Below are 19,976 nucleotides of genomic sequence, written 5' to 3' on the forward strand. Positions count from 1 at the left end.
CTCTCTCGCCATTACACCATCAGCTGCTCCATTAACCTCATTTACATTCATGTCATCCATCACCAATACCAAATTTCTGCATCAAAACTACTGACACATCCACCTTACATATTCCACTTTCAGTTTTACCCACATCAGTCTTGAGCTCACTTCCTCATAACTACCCCCTTCATTAGCTCATCCTCAGTAAAACACGATACTGTTTTAGAAAGAGGTCGTGAGGTAATTATGAATAAAAGGAAAATGAAATGTAATCCAATCTAAGCCAGACATACATTTATAGACCCGTCCTGAGGGGGGGAAAAACAGCTGGGTTAGATGCGGGCCGCCCGCTGCGCATAGATTTCGAACCCGGCTACGGTCGTGCGTGACTATGGCAATTAACGGAAGCACGTATAGGAAATGTTCACTAACTGGTCTGTTCTGCCATTTCTCTGAAAGCTAGCTCATTTATAATGATGCGAGTTTTGGTTCAAAGGAGTTCGTTTCAGGTAAGGCAAGGAATTAAGTTGTATCTGTTAGCGTTCCTGACCATGACGCATTCACGGGCCGCCCAGGGTCGAACCCATAGGTTCGAATCCTGGTTGCGGCAGTCGGTCCACAGTCAACCTGGCTCAGAATTGGATATATATATATATATATATATATATATATATATATATATATATATATATATATATATATATATATTATTATTATTATTATTATTATTATTATTATTATTATAATTTTGCTTTCTCGCTGTCTCCCGCGTTAGCGAGGTAGCGCAAGGAAACAGACGAAAGAATGGCCCAACCCACCCACATACACATGTATATACATACACGTCCACACACGCAAATATACATACCTATACATCTCAACGTATACATATATATACACACACACAGACATATACATATATACACATGTACATAATTCATACTGTCTGCCTTTATTCATTCCATCGCCACTCCGCCACACATGCAATAACAACCCCCTCCCCCCTCATGTGCGCGAGGTAGCGCTAGGAAAAGACAACAAAGGCCACATTCGTTCAAACTCAGTCTCTAGCTGTCATGTAATAATGCACTGAAACCATAGCTCCCTTTCCACATCCAGGCCCCACAGAACTTTCCATGGTTTACCACAGACACTTCACGTGCCCTGGTTCAATCCATTGACAGCACGTCGACCCCGGTATACCACATCGTTCCAATTCACTCTATTCCTTGCACGCCTTTCACCTTCCTGCATGTTCAGGCCCGATCACTCAAAATCTATTTCACTCCATCTTTCCCCTTCCATTTTGGTCTCCCACTTCTCCTCGTTCCCTCCACCTCTGACACATATATCCTCTTGGTCAATCTTTCCTCACTCATTCTCTCCATGTGACCAAACCATTTCAAAACACCTTCTTCTGCTCTCTCAACCACACTCTTTTTATTACCACACATCTCTCTTATCCTTTCATTACTTACTCGATCAAACCACCTCACACCACATATTGTCCTCAAACATCTCATTTCCAACACATCCACCCTCCTCCGCACAACTCTATCCATAGCCCACGCCTCGGAACCATACAACATTGTTGGAACCACTATTCCTTCAAACATACCCATTTTTGCTTTCCGAGATAATGTTCTCGACTTCTACACATTCTTCAACGCTCCAAGAACTTTCGCTCCCTCCCCCACCCTATGATTCACTTCCGCTTCCATGGTTCCATCCTCTGCCAGTTCCACTCCCAGATATCTAAAACACTTCACTTCGTCCAGTTTTTCTCCATTCAAATTTACCTCCCAATTGACTTGTCCCTCAACCCTACTGTACCCAATAACCTTGCTCTTACTCACATTTACTCTCAGCTTTCTTCTTTCACACACTTTACCGAACTCAGTCACCAACTTCTGCAGTTTCTCATTCGAAATAGCCACCAGCGCTGTATCATCAGCGAACAACAACTGACTCACTTCCCAAGCTCTCTCATCCACAACAGACTGCATACTTGCCCCTCTTTCCAAAAGTCTTGCATTCACCTCCCTAACAACCCCATCCATAAACAAATTAAACAACCATGGAAACATCACACACCCCTGCCGCAAATCTACATTCACTGAGAACCAATCACTTTCCTCTCTTCCTACACGTACACATGCCTTACATCCTTGATAAAAACTTTTCACTGCTTCTAACAACTTGCCTCCCACACCATATATTCTTAATACCTTCCACAGAGCATCTCTATCAACTTTATCATATGCCTTCACCAGATCCATAAATGCTACATACAAATCCATTTGCTTTTCTAAGTATTTCTCACATACATTCTTCAAAGCAAACACCTGATCCATACATCCGCTACCACTTCTGAAACCACACTGCTCTTCCCCAATCTGATGCTCTGTACATGCCTTCACCCTCTCAGTCAATACCCTCCTATATAATTTCCCAGGAATACTCAACAAACTTATACCTCTGTAATTTGAGCACTCACTCTTATCCCATTTGCCTTTGTACAATGGCACTGTGTAAGCATTCCGCCAAGCCTCAGGCACCTCACCATGAATCATACATACATTAAATAACCTTACCAACCAGTCAACAATACAGTCACCCCCTTTTTTAATAAATTCCACTGCAATACCATCCAAACCCTCTCCCTTGCCGGTTTTCATCTCCCGCAAAGCTTTTACCACCTCTGTTTACCAAATCATTCTTCCTAAGCCTCTCACTTTGCACACCACCTCTACCAAAACACCCTATATCTGCCACTCTATCATCAAACACATTCAACAAACCTTCAAAATATTCACTCCATCTCCTTTTCATATCACCACTACTTGTTATCACCTCCCCATTAACCCCCTTTACTGAAGTTCCCATTTGTTCCCTTGTGTTACGCACTTTATTTACCTTCTTCCAAAACATCTTTTTATTCTCCCTAAAATTCAATGATACTTTCTTACACTAACTCTCATTTGCCCTCTTTTTCACCTCTTGCACCTTTCTCTTGAACTCCTGCCTCTTTCTTTTATACATCTCCCAGTCATTTGCATTATTTTCCTGCAAAAATCGTCCAAATGCCTCTCTCTTCTCTTTCACTAATAATCTTACTTCTTCATCCCACCACTCACTACCCTCTCTAGTCTGCCCACCTCCCACGCTCCTCATGCCACAAGCATCTTTTGACCAAGCCATCACTGCTTCCCTAAATACATCCCATTCCTCCTTCACTTCCCTTACCTCCTTTGTTCTCACCTTTTTCCATTCTGTACTCGGTCTCTCCTGGTACTTCCTCACACAAGTCTCCTTCCCAAGCTCACTTAATCTCACCACTCCCTTCATCCCAACATTGTCTCTTCTTTTCTGAAAACCTCTTCAAATCTTCACCTTAGCCTCCACAAGATAATGATCAGACATCCCTCCAGTTGCACCTCTCAGCACATTAACATCCAAATATCTCTCTTTCGCGCGCCCATCAATTAACACGTAATCCATTAACGCTCTCTGGCCATCTCTCCTACGTACATACGTATACTTATGTATATCTCTCTTTTTAAACCAGGTATTCCCAATCACCAGTCCTTTTTCAGCACATAAATCTACGAGCTCTTCACCATTTCCATTTACAACACTGAACACCCCATGTACACCAATTATTCCCTCAACTGCCACATTACTCACCTTTGCATTCAAATCACCCATCACTATAACCCGGTCTTGTGCATCAAAATTATTAACACACTCATTCAGCTGCTCCCAAAACACTCGCCTCTCATGATCTTTCTTCTTATGCCCAGGTGCATATGCACCAATAATCACCCATCTCTCTCCATCCACTTTCAGTTTTACCCATATCAATCTAGAGTTTACTTTCTTACACTATATCACATACTCCCACCACTCCTGTTTTAGGTGTAGTGTTACTCCTTCCCTTGCTCTTGTCCTCTCACTAACCCCTGACTTTACTCCCAAGACATTCCCAAACCACTCTTCCCCCTTACCCTTGAGCTTCGTTTCACTCAGAGCCAAAACATCCCGGTTCCTTTCCTCAGATATACTACCTATCTCTCCTTTTTTCTCATGTTGGTTACATCCACACACATTTAGACACCCCAATCCGAGCCTTCGAGGAGGATGAGCACTCCCCGCGTGACTCCTTCTTCTGTTTCCCCTTTTAGAAAGTTAGAATATAAGGAGGGGAGGATTTCCAGCCCCCTGCTCCCGTCCCCTTTAGTTGCCTTCTACGACACGTGAGGAATGCGTGGGAAGTATTCTTTCTCCCCTATCCCCAGGGATATATATATATATATATATATATATATATATATATATATATATATATATATATATATATATATATATATATATATATATATACACATAGTTAATGGTATGGCCTTGATTAGGGCCTCAGCTGCTCGTGCCGTCTTAGCTAACATAAAAACAATCAGTGATGGTCCTGTTCCGTGCTTGTATAGAGAACAAACAACCAGAGACTCGTTCTTCAATTACATGCACCTCGTGAGCTCTGTTACAGTAATTTAAAGTCAGTAAACGTGAGGAGAATATTAATGTAGACGTAACTACGCTGTGGCATGCATCCTGTCCGTACGGTCGGACGAATGTTCTCAAGCATTACAGACAGAAGTTAAGTACAGATGCCTCTCCTGTGGAGAGATGACTGTGGCCAGTATAGCTGTTGTTGCCACGATCTCTTCACTATCATTGTATTATTGTGAATATGTTGGTCTCTGGTGGCCGGGACCACGGGGCTAGTGAGCTAGTCCTGAACTGCAATCTTATGTTTGTTGCAAGACTTATTTGGTTCACAATTAAACCTCAAGTGGATGGTTCGCCAGTGGTCTATACTGATTTAACGATAACAAGTTATTGTCTTCTTTCCCCTCGTTGCTTAGTGAGTTGTTTGGGCTTTAGGCCTATCAACTGCCAGGGTCATTATGGTCATCAACGTCATGATCTCATCACCAATCGAAAATTCCTGTACACTTTCTTCTGGTGTACAAGACAATGCCAAGACCAAACATACTTTTACTATGTAATTGGTCCATGTGTTCCATGTTTTGTGTGCTATTGATCACTGTTTCATGATTATGTAAAGATGTTATTCTGAAAAATGGATTTTTGGTCATTTTTGCTTATTATTGTAGTAGTAGTAGTAGTAGTAGTAGTAGCAATAGTAGTTGTAGTAGTAATAGTATGATTATCATCCCTCACGCAAACTCTACTATGCTATGCTAGGCTTGCGGTGTTTACTTGGCTTGCTGGGGCTCTGTCATATGAAGGAAACAGAGAATGTGTCAGGTATATGTGAATGATTAGGAACTCTTAAGTCTCCCCATTTTCTCTTTTCCAACTTACCAAATGACTCACTTGTCATCGAAAGACAAAAAACAACAGTCCCATATCAACATGTTATGTCTCACAATGTCAGGTTTTCAATCAATATTCACACGGAAAAGTTAACTATTTTAATGTAGGAATTTGAAATAAACCACCATTGATTATATATCGTCCACTGTTTTACAGATGAGATAAATTGGTGTTTCGTGGTGATGTGTGGTGAAAGAAAAGAGAAAATTTACTCAGACCTGAAAATTATGTAAACCATATTTCCTAAACCTCTCTGTACTGGGATGTTGTCACTTGTGTTTCTGAACTTCAACAACATATAATGAAGTTTGTCCTTTTTTTCAGACTTGTTTTCATTCATAGGCAACATCTGACTACGTTAAAAGTGTTGATAAAAGATATTGATGAGGAGGGTACAGTAAGGCTGTGATGGAGGTTGTGTAAGTTATTAACTTGGTGTGTGAAGCATATCCATAATGTGTATAACAATCGCATCTGACAATTACCCTGTCTAGATTTGGGCAGTAATTCAAAAGTCACTAATTTCACATAAACTTGATAGAATGTGAGTTCACCATGTATGTATTAAAAGTCTTCCTGAGCATACGATGATAGTCCTAACCAGTGTTGACCTTCTGTCATATGAGATATGGAAGGTATAAAGTCTAAACCATCAGATTATAAAGTGTTTTATCAGTTCACAATGATATGTTATTTGTAGAAACTTGTATAACGTTAATGAGTTTTTCATCCGCAAAGTATTGTTGTACCGGCTGCAGAATTAGGTTCATGTTTCTTATTGCCTTATATTTTAGGGCTGCTTAAAGAAATGGGTGTTTCACTTTTATAGGCACTTTTCTGGAGCAGTTCATATCAGTTATCAGTTATATTGCACAATGAAATGAGAAAAATCTTTGTTTAAGTAGTACACACTCACACTTATCATTATATCAATGATTGATTGTTTATCTTAAGCAGTCAGTGTTCACACGGTTTGTGCTTTCCCGTACTATCAGGGTGGCGCTCTAGCATGATCCTTGATTATCTTATGATACTGTGTTCCCCTCACGCCAGGGTTGTTGTGCACGACCAGCATGTACTTCGTGCAGATGTTGGTCGAGTTTGGCAAGTCACGTTCCTACACGGCCTGGATGGGTTCCCTCATGAATGCTTTCTTCATGCTTGGAGGTAAGAGTACAGTACAGATAGGCTCTTTGTCACTCATACAAACCTCTCTCCTAAACTTTACTTTTCACTGAAACGCCACAGGTAACTGAAACTCTAATCGAGGCCATTTTATTAGTGTTGTATATATATATATATATATATATATATATATATATATATATATATATAGAGAGAGAGAGAGAGAGAGAGAGAGAGAGAGATGTAATAAAGAGTGTGATTCAGAGAGCAGAAGAGGATGTATTAAAATAGTTTGGTCACATGCAGAGAATAAGTGAGGAAAGATTGACAAAGAAGATATATGTGTCAGAGGTGGAGGGAACGAGGAGAAGTGGGAGACCAAATTGAAAGTGGAAGGATGGAGTGAAAAAAAAATTGAGCGATAGGGGCCTGAACATACAGGAGGGTGAAAGGCGCGCAAGGAATAGAGTGAATTGGAACGATGTGGTAAACCGGGTTTCGACGTGCTGTCAGTGGATTGAACCAATTGTATGTGAAGCGTCTGGGGTAAACCATGGTAAGTTTTGTGGGGCCTGGATGTGGAAAGGGAGCTATGGTTTCGGTGCATTACACATGACAGCTAGAGAATGAGTGTGAACGAATGTGGCCTTTTGTCCTTTCCTAGCGCTACCTCGCGGGGGAAGAGAGGATGCTATTTCATGTGTAGCGGGGTAGTGTAGCGGGGTGGCGACGGGATTGAATAAAGGCAGCAGATATGAATTATGTGTATATATGTATATGCCTGTATATGTATATATATGTATACGTTAAAATGTATAGGTATGTATATGTGCGTGTGTGGACTTGTATGTATATACATGTGTGTGTGGGTGGGTTGGGCCATTCTTTCGTCTGTTTCGTTGTGCTACCTCGCTAAAGCAGGAGACAGCGACAAAGTAGGATAAAAGATATATATGTGCCTGAGGATTGGCGGAATGCATGCATGGTGCCATTGTACAAAGGCAAAGGGTACAAAGGTGAGTGTTCAAATTACAGAGATATAAGTTTGTTGAGTATTCCTGGGAAATTATATGGAAGAGTATTGATTGAGAGGGTGAAGGCATGTACAGAGCATTAGATTGGGGAAGAGCAGTGTAGTTTCAGAAGTGGTAGATGATGTGTGGATCAGGTGTTTGCTTTGAAGAATGTGTGTGAGAAATACTTAGAAAATCCAATGGATTTGTATGTAGCATTTATGGATCTGGAGAAGGCATACGATAGGAGTTGATAGAGATGCTCTGTGGAAGGTATTAAAAGTATATGGTGTGGGAGGCAAGTTGCTAGAAGTAGTGAAAGGTTTTTGTCGAGGATGTAAGGCATGTGTACGAGTAGGAAGAGAGGAAAGTGATTGGTTCTCAGTGAATGTTGGTTTGCGGCAGTGGTGCGTGATGCCTCCATGGTTGTTTAATTTGTTTATTGGCGCGGGAGACAGCAGCAAAGCAAAATATATAGATAATGTGAATATTTATTTTATTTATTTATTTTGCTTTGTCGCTGTCTCCCGCGTTTGCGGGGTGGCGTGGGGAAGCAGACAAAGGAAGTGGTCCGGCCCACCCCCATGCACATGTGTGTACATATACGTCCACACACGCAAGTATACATGCCTGTGCATCTCAATGTACACATGTATATGCACACACAGACATGTACATGTGTGCACATGTACATGGTTCATACTGTCTGCCTTTATTTATTCCCATCGCCACCTCGCCACACATGGAATGGCACCCCTTCCCCCCTCATGTGTGCGAGGTAGCACTAGGAAAAGACAACGGGGGCCCCATTCGTTCACACTCAGTCTCTAGCTGTCATGTAATGGTGCCCAAAACCACAGCTCCCTTTCCACATCCAGGCCCTGCGGAGCTTTCTGTGGTTTGCTCCAGACGCTTCGCATGCCCTGGTTCAGTCCATTGACGGCGCGTCGACCCTGGTGTGCCGCGTCGATCCAGTTCACTCTGTTCCTTGCCCGCCTTTCGCCCTCCTGCATGTTCAGGCCCCGATCGCTCAAAACCTTTTTCACTCTATCTTTCCACCTCCAATTTGGTCTCCCACTTCTCCTCGTTCCCTCCACCTCCGACACATACATTCTCTTGGTCAGTCTTCCTCACTTGTTCTCTCCATGTGCCCAAACCGTTTCAGGGCGCCCTCTTCTGCTCTCTCAACCACGCTCATTTATTTCCACACATCTCTCTTACCCTTACATTACTTACTCGATCAAACCACCTCACACCACACATTGTCCTCAAACATCTCATTTCCAGCACATCCACCCTCCTGCGCACAACTCTATCCATAGCCCACGCCTCGCAAAAATACAACATTGTTAGAACCACTATTCCTTCAAACATACCCATATATATATATATATATATATATATATATATATATATATATATATATATATATATATATATATATTATCCCTGGGGATAGGGGAGAAAGAATACTTCCCACGTATTCCCTGCGTGTTGTAGAAGGCGACTAAAAGGGAAGGGAGCGGGGGGCTGGAAATCTTCCCCTCTCATTTTTTTTTTTTTTTATTTTCCAAAGGAAGGAACAGAGAAGGGTGCCGGGTGAGGATGTTTCCTCAGAGGCCCTGTCCTCTGTTCTTAACGCTACCTCGCTGAGGCGGGAAATGGGGAATAGTATGAAAAAAAAAAAAAAAAAAAATATATATATATATATATATATATATATATATATATATATATATATATATATATATATATATATATTGGTTCTCAGTGAATGTAGGTTTGCGGCAGGGGTGTGTGATGTCTCCATGGTTGTTTAATTTGTTTATGGATGGGGTTGTTAGGGAGGTGAATGCAAGAGTTTTGGAAAGAGGGGCAAGTATGAAGTCTGTTGGGGATGAGAGAGCTTGGGAAGTGAGTCAGTTGTTGTTCGCTGATGATACAGCGCTGGTGGCTGATTCATGTGAGAAACTGCAGAAGCTGGTGACTGAGTTTGGTAAAGTGTGTGAAAGAAGAAAGTTAAGAGTAAATGTGAATAAGAGCAAGGTTATTAGGTACAGTAGGGTTGAGGGTCAAGTCAATTGGGAGGTGAGTTTGATTGGAGAAAAACTGGAGGAAGTGAAGTGTTTTAGATATCTGGGAGTGGATCTGGCAGCGGATAGAACCATGGAAGCGGAAGTGGATCATAGGGTGGGGGAAGGGGCGAAAATTCTGGGAGCCTTGAAGAATGTGTGGAAGTCGAGAACATTATCTCGGAAAGCAAAAATGGGTATGTTTGAAGGAATAGTGGTTCCAACAATGTTGTATGGTTGCGAGGCGTGGGCTATGGATAGAGTTGTGCGCAGGAGGATGGATGTGCTGGAAATGAGGACAATGTGTGGTGTGAGGTGGTTTGATCGAGTGAGTAACGTAAGGGTAAGAGAGATGTGTGGAAATAAAAAGAGCGTGGTTGAGAGAGCAGAAGAGGGTGTTTTGAAATGGTTCGGGCACATGGAGAGAATGAGTGAGGAAAGATTGACCAAGAGAATATATGTGTCGGAGGTGGAGGGAACGAGGAAAAGAGGGAGACCAAATTGGAGGTGGAAAGATGGAGTGAAAAAGATTTTGTGTGATCGGGGCCTGAGCATGCAGGAGGGTGAAAGGAGGGCAAGGAATAGAGTGAATTGGAGCGATGTGGTATACCGGGGTTGACGTGCTGTCAGTGGATTGAATCAAGGCATGTGAAGCGTCTGGGGTAAACCATGGAAAGCTGTGTAGGTATGTATATTTGCGTGTGTGGACGTATGTATATACATGTGTATGGGGGTGGGTTGGGCCATTTCTTTCGTCTGTTTCCTTGCGCTACCTCGCAAACGCGGGAGACAGCGGCAAAAAAAAAAAAAAAAATATATATATATATATATATATATATATATATATATATATATATATATATATATATATATATATATTATGGGGCCATTTTATTCCTGAAAGAGGCTTGTATACTAAGGACGATATCTATTTGAATGGCACAGGGGAAGGCCCGCCGTGACAGTGTAAAACGAGAGAACAGTTAAGGCTTCATTTTCGATAAAGAAGATTAGTTATGTGCCAAGAAAACGGGAATACGAAGAGAGGGGTTAAGGAACATAGCTGGCATGTAGGAGCGGGCTGGAGGTGGGTAAATTGGGTGGATGGGGGACCAGGAGGATAAGGAACACGTCTGTCAGGTTGGGGACGAGGAGAGCAGACCAGGGTAGGTAATGGGACCTTCCTAGGTGGAGGCCATATCATAGGTAGTCTGGGGTAAGGAGGTGGTAGGGGGGACATGGTGGGGACCTGGGTGGGACAGGTCGTGTTGGGGTCACCGGTTGGACTTCCCACAGCTACACACACACACACACACACACACACACACACACACACACACGTGTCGGTGAGGACAGAAAGTGTGGGTCATTTATAAGCATAGTTGAGGTTACTGCAGGAAGTGTTGGTAACAAGTGTCGGAGTGAGGAAGGATTGATGTGGAGGAAAAGTGTGGTATGATTGGCATTTTAGAATCTTAGTTACGTACTAGAAATAGAGATTTCCTCGCCCAGTATGTGATTCCTGGGTACGATATGTTTAACAGCGTATACCATGAAGGCGGAGGAGGGGGATCGTCTTGCTTTCCATGAGATTTAATCTTAATCCCGTACTTAAAAGTGTTGTAGCTGTTGACAAAATCAACTCCACTTCTGCTGAAATTAAAGATATATTTCGAAAGGCAATAACAGTACGAGTGAATACTGTGCCTCCGTCACAGACGTCAGAGACAGATGGAAGACTTTATGGTCAGTTTGCTGAAATCTGTAACGAACAAGACACGATCGTAATGGAAGATTTGAACTCTACGTGGGGAAGCTCCCTCACCAGTAGTAGAAGTAGTGGTGGCTCGAGAGAACCATGACATTATTAGTCATAAAACTTTCTCTAGATGATGAGACCATGTGTTACATTTAGTTCCAGCAACAAATGAGGATCTCGTTCATAATGTTGGAGTGGGAGACAAGTTTGGTACAAGCGATCACCGACAAAGCACTTTTGAGAAAAATCCCAACCTAGCCTTATATAATGCTGGTCAACACGAACATTGCGAGAAAAAACCAGATTTAAATTGAGCAAATTACACTGGTCTTCGCGCTGATCTTGATAGGCAAACCTGGGATGATATTGTTGATATAAACGATATGGTTTAGCTTAGAAAAGATTCAGTAATACTTTCAAAGTAGTGGAAGGAACATATGTTACACTGTCTGGTTTCAGATAGACGCTGAAGTTGTGGAGCGATGACATAAAGAAGTGTTTACTGTCTTAAGAAAGAAGCTCATGAGAAACTCATAGAGACTAATCAACAACAATGTAAAATGCTTTGATAAAGTACACTGAAGAGTCTTATACGTCAAAACAAACGTCAATATGAAACGTATATTGCTGAATATAACAAAAGAAATCCTAGAGTTTTATCATATGAGAAGTAAGAGTCATTACCAATCAGTCGGGCCATTAATTAGAAAATATAATGACATGATTCAAAACAATGAAGTTATAACCAACATTCTAAATGATTTTTCTGCATCTGTATTTACAATGGAGGATACATCTCATGTCCCAAATCCAGATCCATGGCTAAGAGAAGAAAACGTTTTGCACCATATTCAAACAAGACGAAGATATACTGTCAGCGCTGAATGGTATGGGAGTAAATAAAAGCAGCAGATCTGGTAAGTTTTATCCGAGAAGGATGAAGGAGACGAAACATGAGATAGCTAGGCCCTTGGCTGCTATCTACAATAAGTCATTCACTACGGCAAATGCTCCAGAGAAATGGAAAGTTGTTTACGTAACACTGATATTCAAGTAAGGTAATCACTCACTGAATGGTAATTATCAACCAAATAGCTTAACGTCTGTAGTTGGTAAACTAATAGAAACCATTATTCGTGATAAGACTGTAAACCATTTAGAAGACCACCACTTGCTACATGATATGAATTCATTAACATGTATAGATGGATATAAAGCAGTTCATTTCATCTGTTTAGTTTGTCTAAGAGCATTGAAGTTCGACGTCAAAGATTTTGTTGACTACACGTAAACAAAAAGTTGTGACTATAAGCCAAGCCTCTGAATAGTTAGATATGCTCAGAGATCAATCTTGGGACCAGCTCTTTTTCTTATATATATATATATATATATATATATATATATATATATATATATATATATATATATATATATATATTGGGGTGAAGAGTGGTGAGAGTAAGTGAGCTTGGGAAGGAGACGTGTGTGGAAGTACCAGGAGAGATTAAGTGCAGAATGGAAAAAGATGAGAGCAAATGACGTAAGGGGAGTAGAAGAGGAATGGGATGTATTTAGGGAATCAGTGATGGCTTGCGCAAAGATGCCTGTGGCATGAGAAAGGTGGGAGGTGGTCAGATTAGTAGAGTAGTGAGTGACGAGATGAACAAGTAAGATTGTTAGTGAAAGAGAAGAGAGAGGCATTTGGACGATTTTTGCAGGGAAATGGTGCACATGACTGGGAGATGTATGAATGAAAGAGACAAGAGGTCAAGAGAAAGATGCAGGAGGTGAAAAATAGGGCAAATGAGAGTTAGGGTGAGAGAGTATCATTAACTTTCAGGGAGTATAAAAAGATGTTTTAGAAGGAGGTAAATAAAGCGCGTAAGACATGAGAACAAATGGGAACATCGGTGAAGGGTGCAAATGGGGAGGTAATAACAAGTATTGATAAGTAAGTATTTTGAAGGCTTGTTGAATGTGTTTGATGATAGAGTGGCAGATATAGGGTGTTTTGGTCGAGGTGGTGTGCAAAGTGAGAGGGTTAGGGAAAATGATTTGGTAAACAGACAAGAGGTAGTAAAAGCTTTCTGGAAGATGAAGGCCTGCAAGGCAGCAGGTTTGGATGGTATTGCAGTGGAACTTATTAAAAAAGGGGGTGACTGTATTGTTGACTGGTTGGTAAGGTTATTTATATGTATGTATGATTCATGGTGAAGTGCCTGAGGATTGGCGGAATGCATGCATAGTTCCATTTTACAAAGGCAAAGGGATATAGGTGAGTGTTCAAATTACAGATGTATAAGTGTGTTGAGTATTCCTGGTAAATTATATGGGAGGGTATTGCTTGAGAGGTAGGGTCAAGGCATGTACAGAGCATCAGATTGGGGAAGAGCGGTGAGGTTTCAGAAGTGATAGAGGATGTGTGGATCAGGTGTTTGCTTTGAAGAATGTATGAGAGAAATACTTAGCATTTATGGATCTGGAGAGGGCATATTATATGGTTGATAGAGATGCTTTGCGGAAGGTATAAAGAGTATATGGAGTGGGAGGTTAGTTGCTAGAAGCAGTGAAATTTTTTTTACCAAGGATGTAAGGCATGTGTGCGAGTAGGAAGAGAGGAAAGTGATTGGTTCCCAGTAAATGTCGGTTTGCGGCAGGGGTGCGTGATGTCTCCATGGTTGTTTAATTTGTTTATGGATGGGGTTGTTAGGGAGGTGAATGCAAGACTTTTGGAGAGAGGGGCAAGTATGCAGTCTGTTGTGGATGAGAGAGCTTGGAAGTGAGTCAGTTGTTGTTCGCTGATGATACAGCACTGATGGCTGATTCGGGTGAGAAACTGCAGAAGTTGGTCACTGAGTTTGGTAAAGTGTGTGAAAGTAGAAAACTGAGAGTAAATGTGAATAAGAGCAAGGTTATTAGGTTCAGTAGGGTTGAGGGACAAGTTAGTTGGGAGGTAAGTTTGAATGGAGAAAAACTGGAGGAAGTGAAGTGCTTTAGATATTTGGGAGTGGATTTGGCAGCAGATGGAACCATGGAAGCGGAAGTGAGTCACAGGGTGGGGGAGGGAGCGAAGGGGAGCATTGAAGAATGTGTGGAAGGCGAGAACGTTATCTCGGAGAGCAGAAATGGGTATGTTTGAAGAAAAGTGGTTCCATATATATATATATATATATATATATATATATATATATATATATATATATATATATATATATATATATATATATATTCATACTATTCGCCATTTCCCGCACTAGCGAGGTAGCGTTAAGAACAGAGGACTGAGCCTTTGAGGGAATATCCTCACTTGGCCCCCTTCTCTGTTCCTTCCTTTGGAAAATTAGAAACGAGAGGGGAGGATTTCCAGCTCCCCGCATCCTTCCCTTTTAGTCCCCTTCTACGATATGCAGGGAATACTTGGGAAGTATTCTTTCTCCCCTATCCCCAGGGATAATATATATATATATGATGAGAACTACTATTGACGTTTGTGTAAATAAATTAAACATTTCCTTTTTCCATAGCCAGAGGTTGAACCATTATGTGACATTCATTTTTTCATTTCATTTCAAGCTAGAAGTTTCAGTTTTCTAAATTGTTTCTTACATTTTTCACATGTATATATATATGTATGTGTGTGTGTGTGTGTGTATGTGTGCGTGTGTGTGTGTATGTGTGTGTATGTGTATATATATATGTATATTATCCCTGGGGATAGGGGTGAAAGAATACTTCCCACGCATTCCTCGCGTGTCGTAGAAAGCGACTAGAGGGGACGGGAGCGGGGGCCAGAAATCCTCCCCTCCTTGTATTTTTTTAACTTTCTAAAATGGGAAACAGAAGAAGGAGTCACGCGGGGAGTGCTCATCCTCCTCAAAGGCTCAGATTGGGATGCCTAAATGTGTGTGGATGTAACCAAGATGTGAAAAAAGGAGAGATAGGTAGTATGTTTGAGGAAAGGAACCTGGATGTTTTGGCTCTGAGTGAAACGAAGCTCAAGGGTAAAGGGGAAGAGTGGTTTGGGAATTTCTTGGGAGTAAAGTCAGGGGTTAGTGAGAGGACAAGAGCAAGGGAAGGAGTAGCAGTACTCCTGCAACAGGAGTTGTGGAAGTATGTGATAGAATGTAAGAAAGTAAATTCTCGATTAATATGAGTAAAACTGAAAGTTGATGGAGAGAGATGGGTGATTATTGGTGCATATGCACCTGGGCATGAGAAGAAAGATCATGAGAGGCAAGTGTTTTGGGAGCAGCTGAATGAGTGTGTTAGTGGTTTTGATGCACGAGACCGGGTTATAGTGTTGGGTGATTTGAATGCAAAGGTGAGTAATGTGGCAGTTGAGGGAATAATTGGTATACATGGGGTGTTCAGTGTTGTAAATGGAAATGGTGAAGAGCTTGTAGATTTATGTGCTGAAAAAGGACTGATGATTGGGAATACCTGGTTTAAAAAGCGAGATATACATAAGTATACTTATGTAAGTAGGAGAGATGGCCAGAGAGCGTTATTGGATTACGTGTTAATTGACAGGCGCGCGAAAGAGAGACTTTTGGATGTTAATGTGCTGAGAGGTGCAACTGGAGGGATGTCTGATCATTATCTTGTGGAGGCTAAGGTGAAGATTTGTATGGGTTTCCAGAAAAGAAGAGTGAATGTTGGGGTGAAGAGGGTGGTGAGAGTAAGTGAGCTTGGGAAGGAGACTTGTGTGAGGAAGTACCAGGAGAGACTGAGTACAGAATGGAAAAAGGTGAGAACAATGGAAGTAAGGGGAGTGGGGGAGGAATGGGATGTATTTAGGGAATCAGTGATGGATTGCGCAAAAGATGCTTGTGGCATGAGAAGAGTGGGAGGTGGGATGATTAGAAAGGGTAGTGAGTGGTGGGATGAAGAAGTAAGAGTATTAGTGAAAGAGGAGAGAGAGGCATTTGGACGATTTTTGCAGGGAAAAAATGAAATTGAGTGGGAGACGTATAAAAGAAAGAGACAGGAGGTCAAGAGAAAGGTGCAAGAGGTGAAAAAAAAGGGCAAATGAGAGTTGGGGTGAGAGAGTATCATTAAATTTTAGGGAGAATAAAAAGATGTTCTGGAAGGAGGTAAATAAAGTGCGTAAGACAAGGGAGCAAATGGGAACTTCAGTGAAGGGCGCAAATGGGGAGGTGATAACAAGTAGTGGTGATGTGAGAAGGAGATGGAGTGAGTATTTTGAAGGTTTGTTGAATGTGTTTGATGATAGAGTGGCAGATATAGGGTGTTTTGGTCGAGGTGGTGTGCAAAGTGCGAGGGTTAGGGAAAATGATTTGGTAAACAGAGAAGAGGTAGTAAAAGCTTTGCGGAAGATGAAAGCCGGCAAGGCAGCAGGTTTAGATGGTATTGCAGTGGAATTTATTTAAAAAGGGGGTGACTGTATTGTTGACTGGTTGGTAAGGTTATTTAATGTATGTATGACTCATGGTGAGGTGCCTGAGGATTGGCGGAATGCGTGCATAGTGCCATTGTACAAAGGCAAAGGGGATAAGAGTGAGTGCTCAAATTACAGAGGTATAAGTTTGTTGAGTATTCCTGGCAAATTGTATGGGAGGGTATTGATTGAGAGGGTGAAGGCATGTACAGAGCATCAGATTGGGGAAGAGCAGTGTGGTTTCAGAAGTGGTAGAGGATGTGTGGATCAGGTGTTTGCTTTGAAGAATGTATGTGAGAAATACTTAGAAAAGCAAATGGATTTGTATGTAGCATTTATGGATCTGGAGAAGGCATATGATAGAGTTGATAGAGATGCTCTGTGGAAGGTATTAAGAATATATGGTGTGGGAGGCAAGTTGTTAGAAGTAGTGAAAAGTTTTTGTCGAGGATGTAAGGCATGTGTACGTGTAGGAAGAGAGGAAAGTGATTGGTTCTCAGTGAATGTAGGTTTGCGGCAGGGGTGTGTGATGTCTCCATGGTTGTTTAATTTGTTTATGGATGGGGTTGTTAGGGAGGTGAATGCAAGAGTTTTGGAAAGAGGGGCAAGGATGAAGTCTGTTGGGGATGAGAGAGCTTGGGAAGTGAGTCAGTTGTTGTTCGCTGATGATACAGCGCTGGTGGCTGATTCATGTGAGAAACTGCAGAAGCTGGTGACTGAGTTTGGTAAAGTGTGTGAAAGAAGAAAGTTAAGAGTAAATGTGAATAAGAGCAAGGTTATTAGGTACAGTAGGGTTGAGGGTCAAGTCAATTGGGAGGTGAGTTTGAATGGAGAAAAACTGGAGGAAGTGAAGTGTTTTAGATATCTGGGAGTGGATCTGGCAGCGGATGGAAACATGGAAGCGGAAGTGGATCATAGGGTGGGGGTGGGGGCGAAAATTCTGGGAGCCTTGAAGAATGTGTGGAAGTCGAGAACATTATCTCGGAAAGCAAAAATGGGTATGTTTGAAGGAATAGTGGTTCCAACAATGTTGTATGGCTGCGAGGCGTGGACTATGGATAGAGTTGTGCGCAGGAGGATGGATGTGCTGGAAATGAGATGTTTGAGGACAATGTGTGGTGTGAGGTGGTTTGATCGAGTAAGTAACGTAAGGGTAAGAGAGATGTGTGGAAATAAAAAGAGCGTGGTTGAGAGAGCAGAAGAGGGTGTTTTGAAATGGTTTGGTCACATGGAGAGAATGAGTGAGGAAAGATTGACCAAGAGGATATATGTGTCGGAGGTGGAGGGAACGAGGAGAAGAGGGAGACCAAATTGGAGGTGGAAAGATGGAGTGAAAAAGATTTTGTGTGATCGGGGACTGAACATGCAGGAGGGTGAAAGGAGGGCAAGGAATAGAGTGAATTGGAGCGATGTGGTATACCGGGGTTGACGTGCTGTCAGTGGATTGAATCAAGGCATGTGAAGCGTCTGGGGTAAACCATGGAAAGCTGTGTAGGTATGTATATTTGCGTGTGTGGACGTATGTATATACATGTGTATGGGGGTGGGTTGGGCCATTTCTTTCGTCTGTTTCCTTGCGCTACCTCGCAAACGCGGGAGACAGCGACAAAGCAAAAAAAAAAAAAAAAAAATAATGTAGACAGTGAACAGTTCTCCGAGAGATGCATGGATAGAACATCTTGAGGACATTACATAAAATTAAGCAAGAAATAAAAAGAAAAAAAAAATTAAAGAAATATTGTTGTACTGTGATATAAGAGTTGTGGATGAATGGAATGGAATGCCAGAGGACATGGATAATGCAGACAGCATACATAAATGTAAGAAGGTAAATGGCAGTAAGGAAAGCTTGAAGAAAGGAACCTTATGAACGTAAAACTCCCTCGCCAGTAATTACTCTAAATGCATGCCTGCTTCATATCTTATTTTGTAAATATTTTTTGTTTTTTCTTATTTATAAGTGAATGTTCTCAAAATGTAAATAATTACAGGTCCCATAAGCTCAGTCTTCATCCAGCGTTGGGGTTGCCGTCCCTCACTGATGTTCGGTGCTGTCGTCATGATGGTGGGCTACCTTGCTTCAGCCTTTGCAACATCCTTGGAGATGCTCTTTGTGACATACGGTGTTATTGTAGGTGAGAAATATACCCCAGCAATTGTGTGGTTGTGAGTCTTCATGACCTTTTCACCTCCACTGTTGCCCTCGCTCACTCGTTTGTTTGCCACATTTGTCTTATACATGTGGAATAGGCATGATAACTGACTCATAGAAGTATTTAAACCCCCCCTTGTGTTCTTGACCTTTTGGTCTTGGCCCTGACGCTTGTCCTCGTGTAGTCTTTTGTTCCAGGCAAAATATGGTTGAAGCTTAGGAGTATCCCTGGCAGGCTGACAGCTAGAGGGTGCTGCCGCAGATTACAGCAGGCACGTCAGCAAACACACAAAATGAGGTCACCAGCACTACAACTGTGACGCACCTGCACATAACCACCCTTGCCTTTTTTCAATTATTTACAGCAGTCCATCAAAATTCTTGGAGGTAGTAGGGGTGCAGAAGGCTATAAAGAAGATAAATGACATATCGAGCAAACAAATCGAACTATATCTTCTGCGTCATCGCTCAGTTGGTGGCATGATATGATGATGATGATGATGATGATGATGATGATCATGATGATGATGATGATCATCATGATGGTGTGATGAGGATATTGATTCCCTCTTCGGGGGTTAATGGGCACTTTCAGGAGAGAAAATCAGAGCGATATCGAGGCTGTATTCAGGTATGTATAAATGCCTGTTCCCCCGCAGGCAGTTTGGGTAAGAAACAACCATGAATTTCTTTCCAAAAAATAAATCATATGGGGTATATCCAGAGAAGTTTCTTGATGAAATATACCTGTGTGAATACTCCAACACTTTTGCATTTTTAATGATAATGTTATTTCTTTGTGATGTATATTTTATTTCTGTATATAACTATATGTATTTCATTCTGCCATCTCCTTGATTCTTCTTTACTATCACTCAGATTCCTTTTTACATTTTTACAGGTAAAAAAGATATTGCAGATTATATGATTTTATATATTTTATATCTTGATGGAAATCATTTGCTGTTTTTTACCGTTTTAAGACATTTTGCAAATAAAAACTGTGAGATATAGGAGCTGAAGTGCTTGTCATCTTTTAGGAGCCATGATAAGAGTAAGGCTGCATACTTACTCAAAT

The 19,976-nt window shown here is 41.5% G+C and overlaps 1 protein-coding gene across 2 annotated transcripts in view; it reads left to right on the plus strand.

Moving 5' to 3' along the window:
- LOC139749889 (uncharacterized) overlaps window positions 1–19,976 on the plus strand; it is a 550,483-nt gene that overhangs the window by 286,445 nt on the left and 244,062 nt on the right. For both annotated transcript variants that reach the window (XM_071664274.1, XM_071664273.1), the window contains 2 exons: window positions 6,433–6,546; window positions 18,738–18,881. In XM_071664274.1, coding sequence (XP_071520375.1) covers window positions 6,433–6,546; window positions 18,738–18,881 — 258 coding nt within the window. The remainder of the gene's footprint in view (window positions 1–6,432; window positions 6,547–18,737; window positions 18,882–19,976) is intronic.

Source organism: Panulirus ornatus, chromosome 8, assembly GCF_036320965.1.
Source record: "Panulirus ornatus isolate Po-2019 chromosome 8, ASM3632096v1, whole genome shotgun sequence".
Taxonomy (NCBI): domain Eukaryota; kingdom Metazoa; phylum Arthropoda; class Malacostraca; order Decapoda; family Palinuridae; genus Panulirus; species Panulirus ornatus.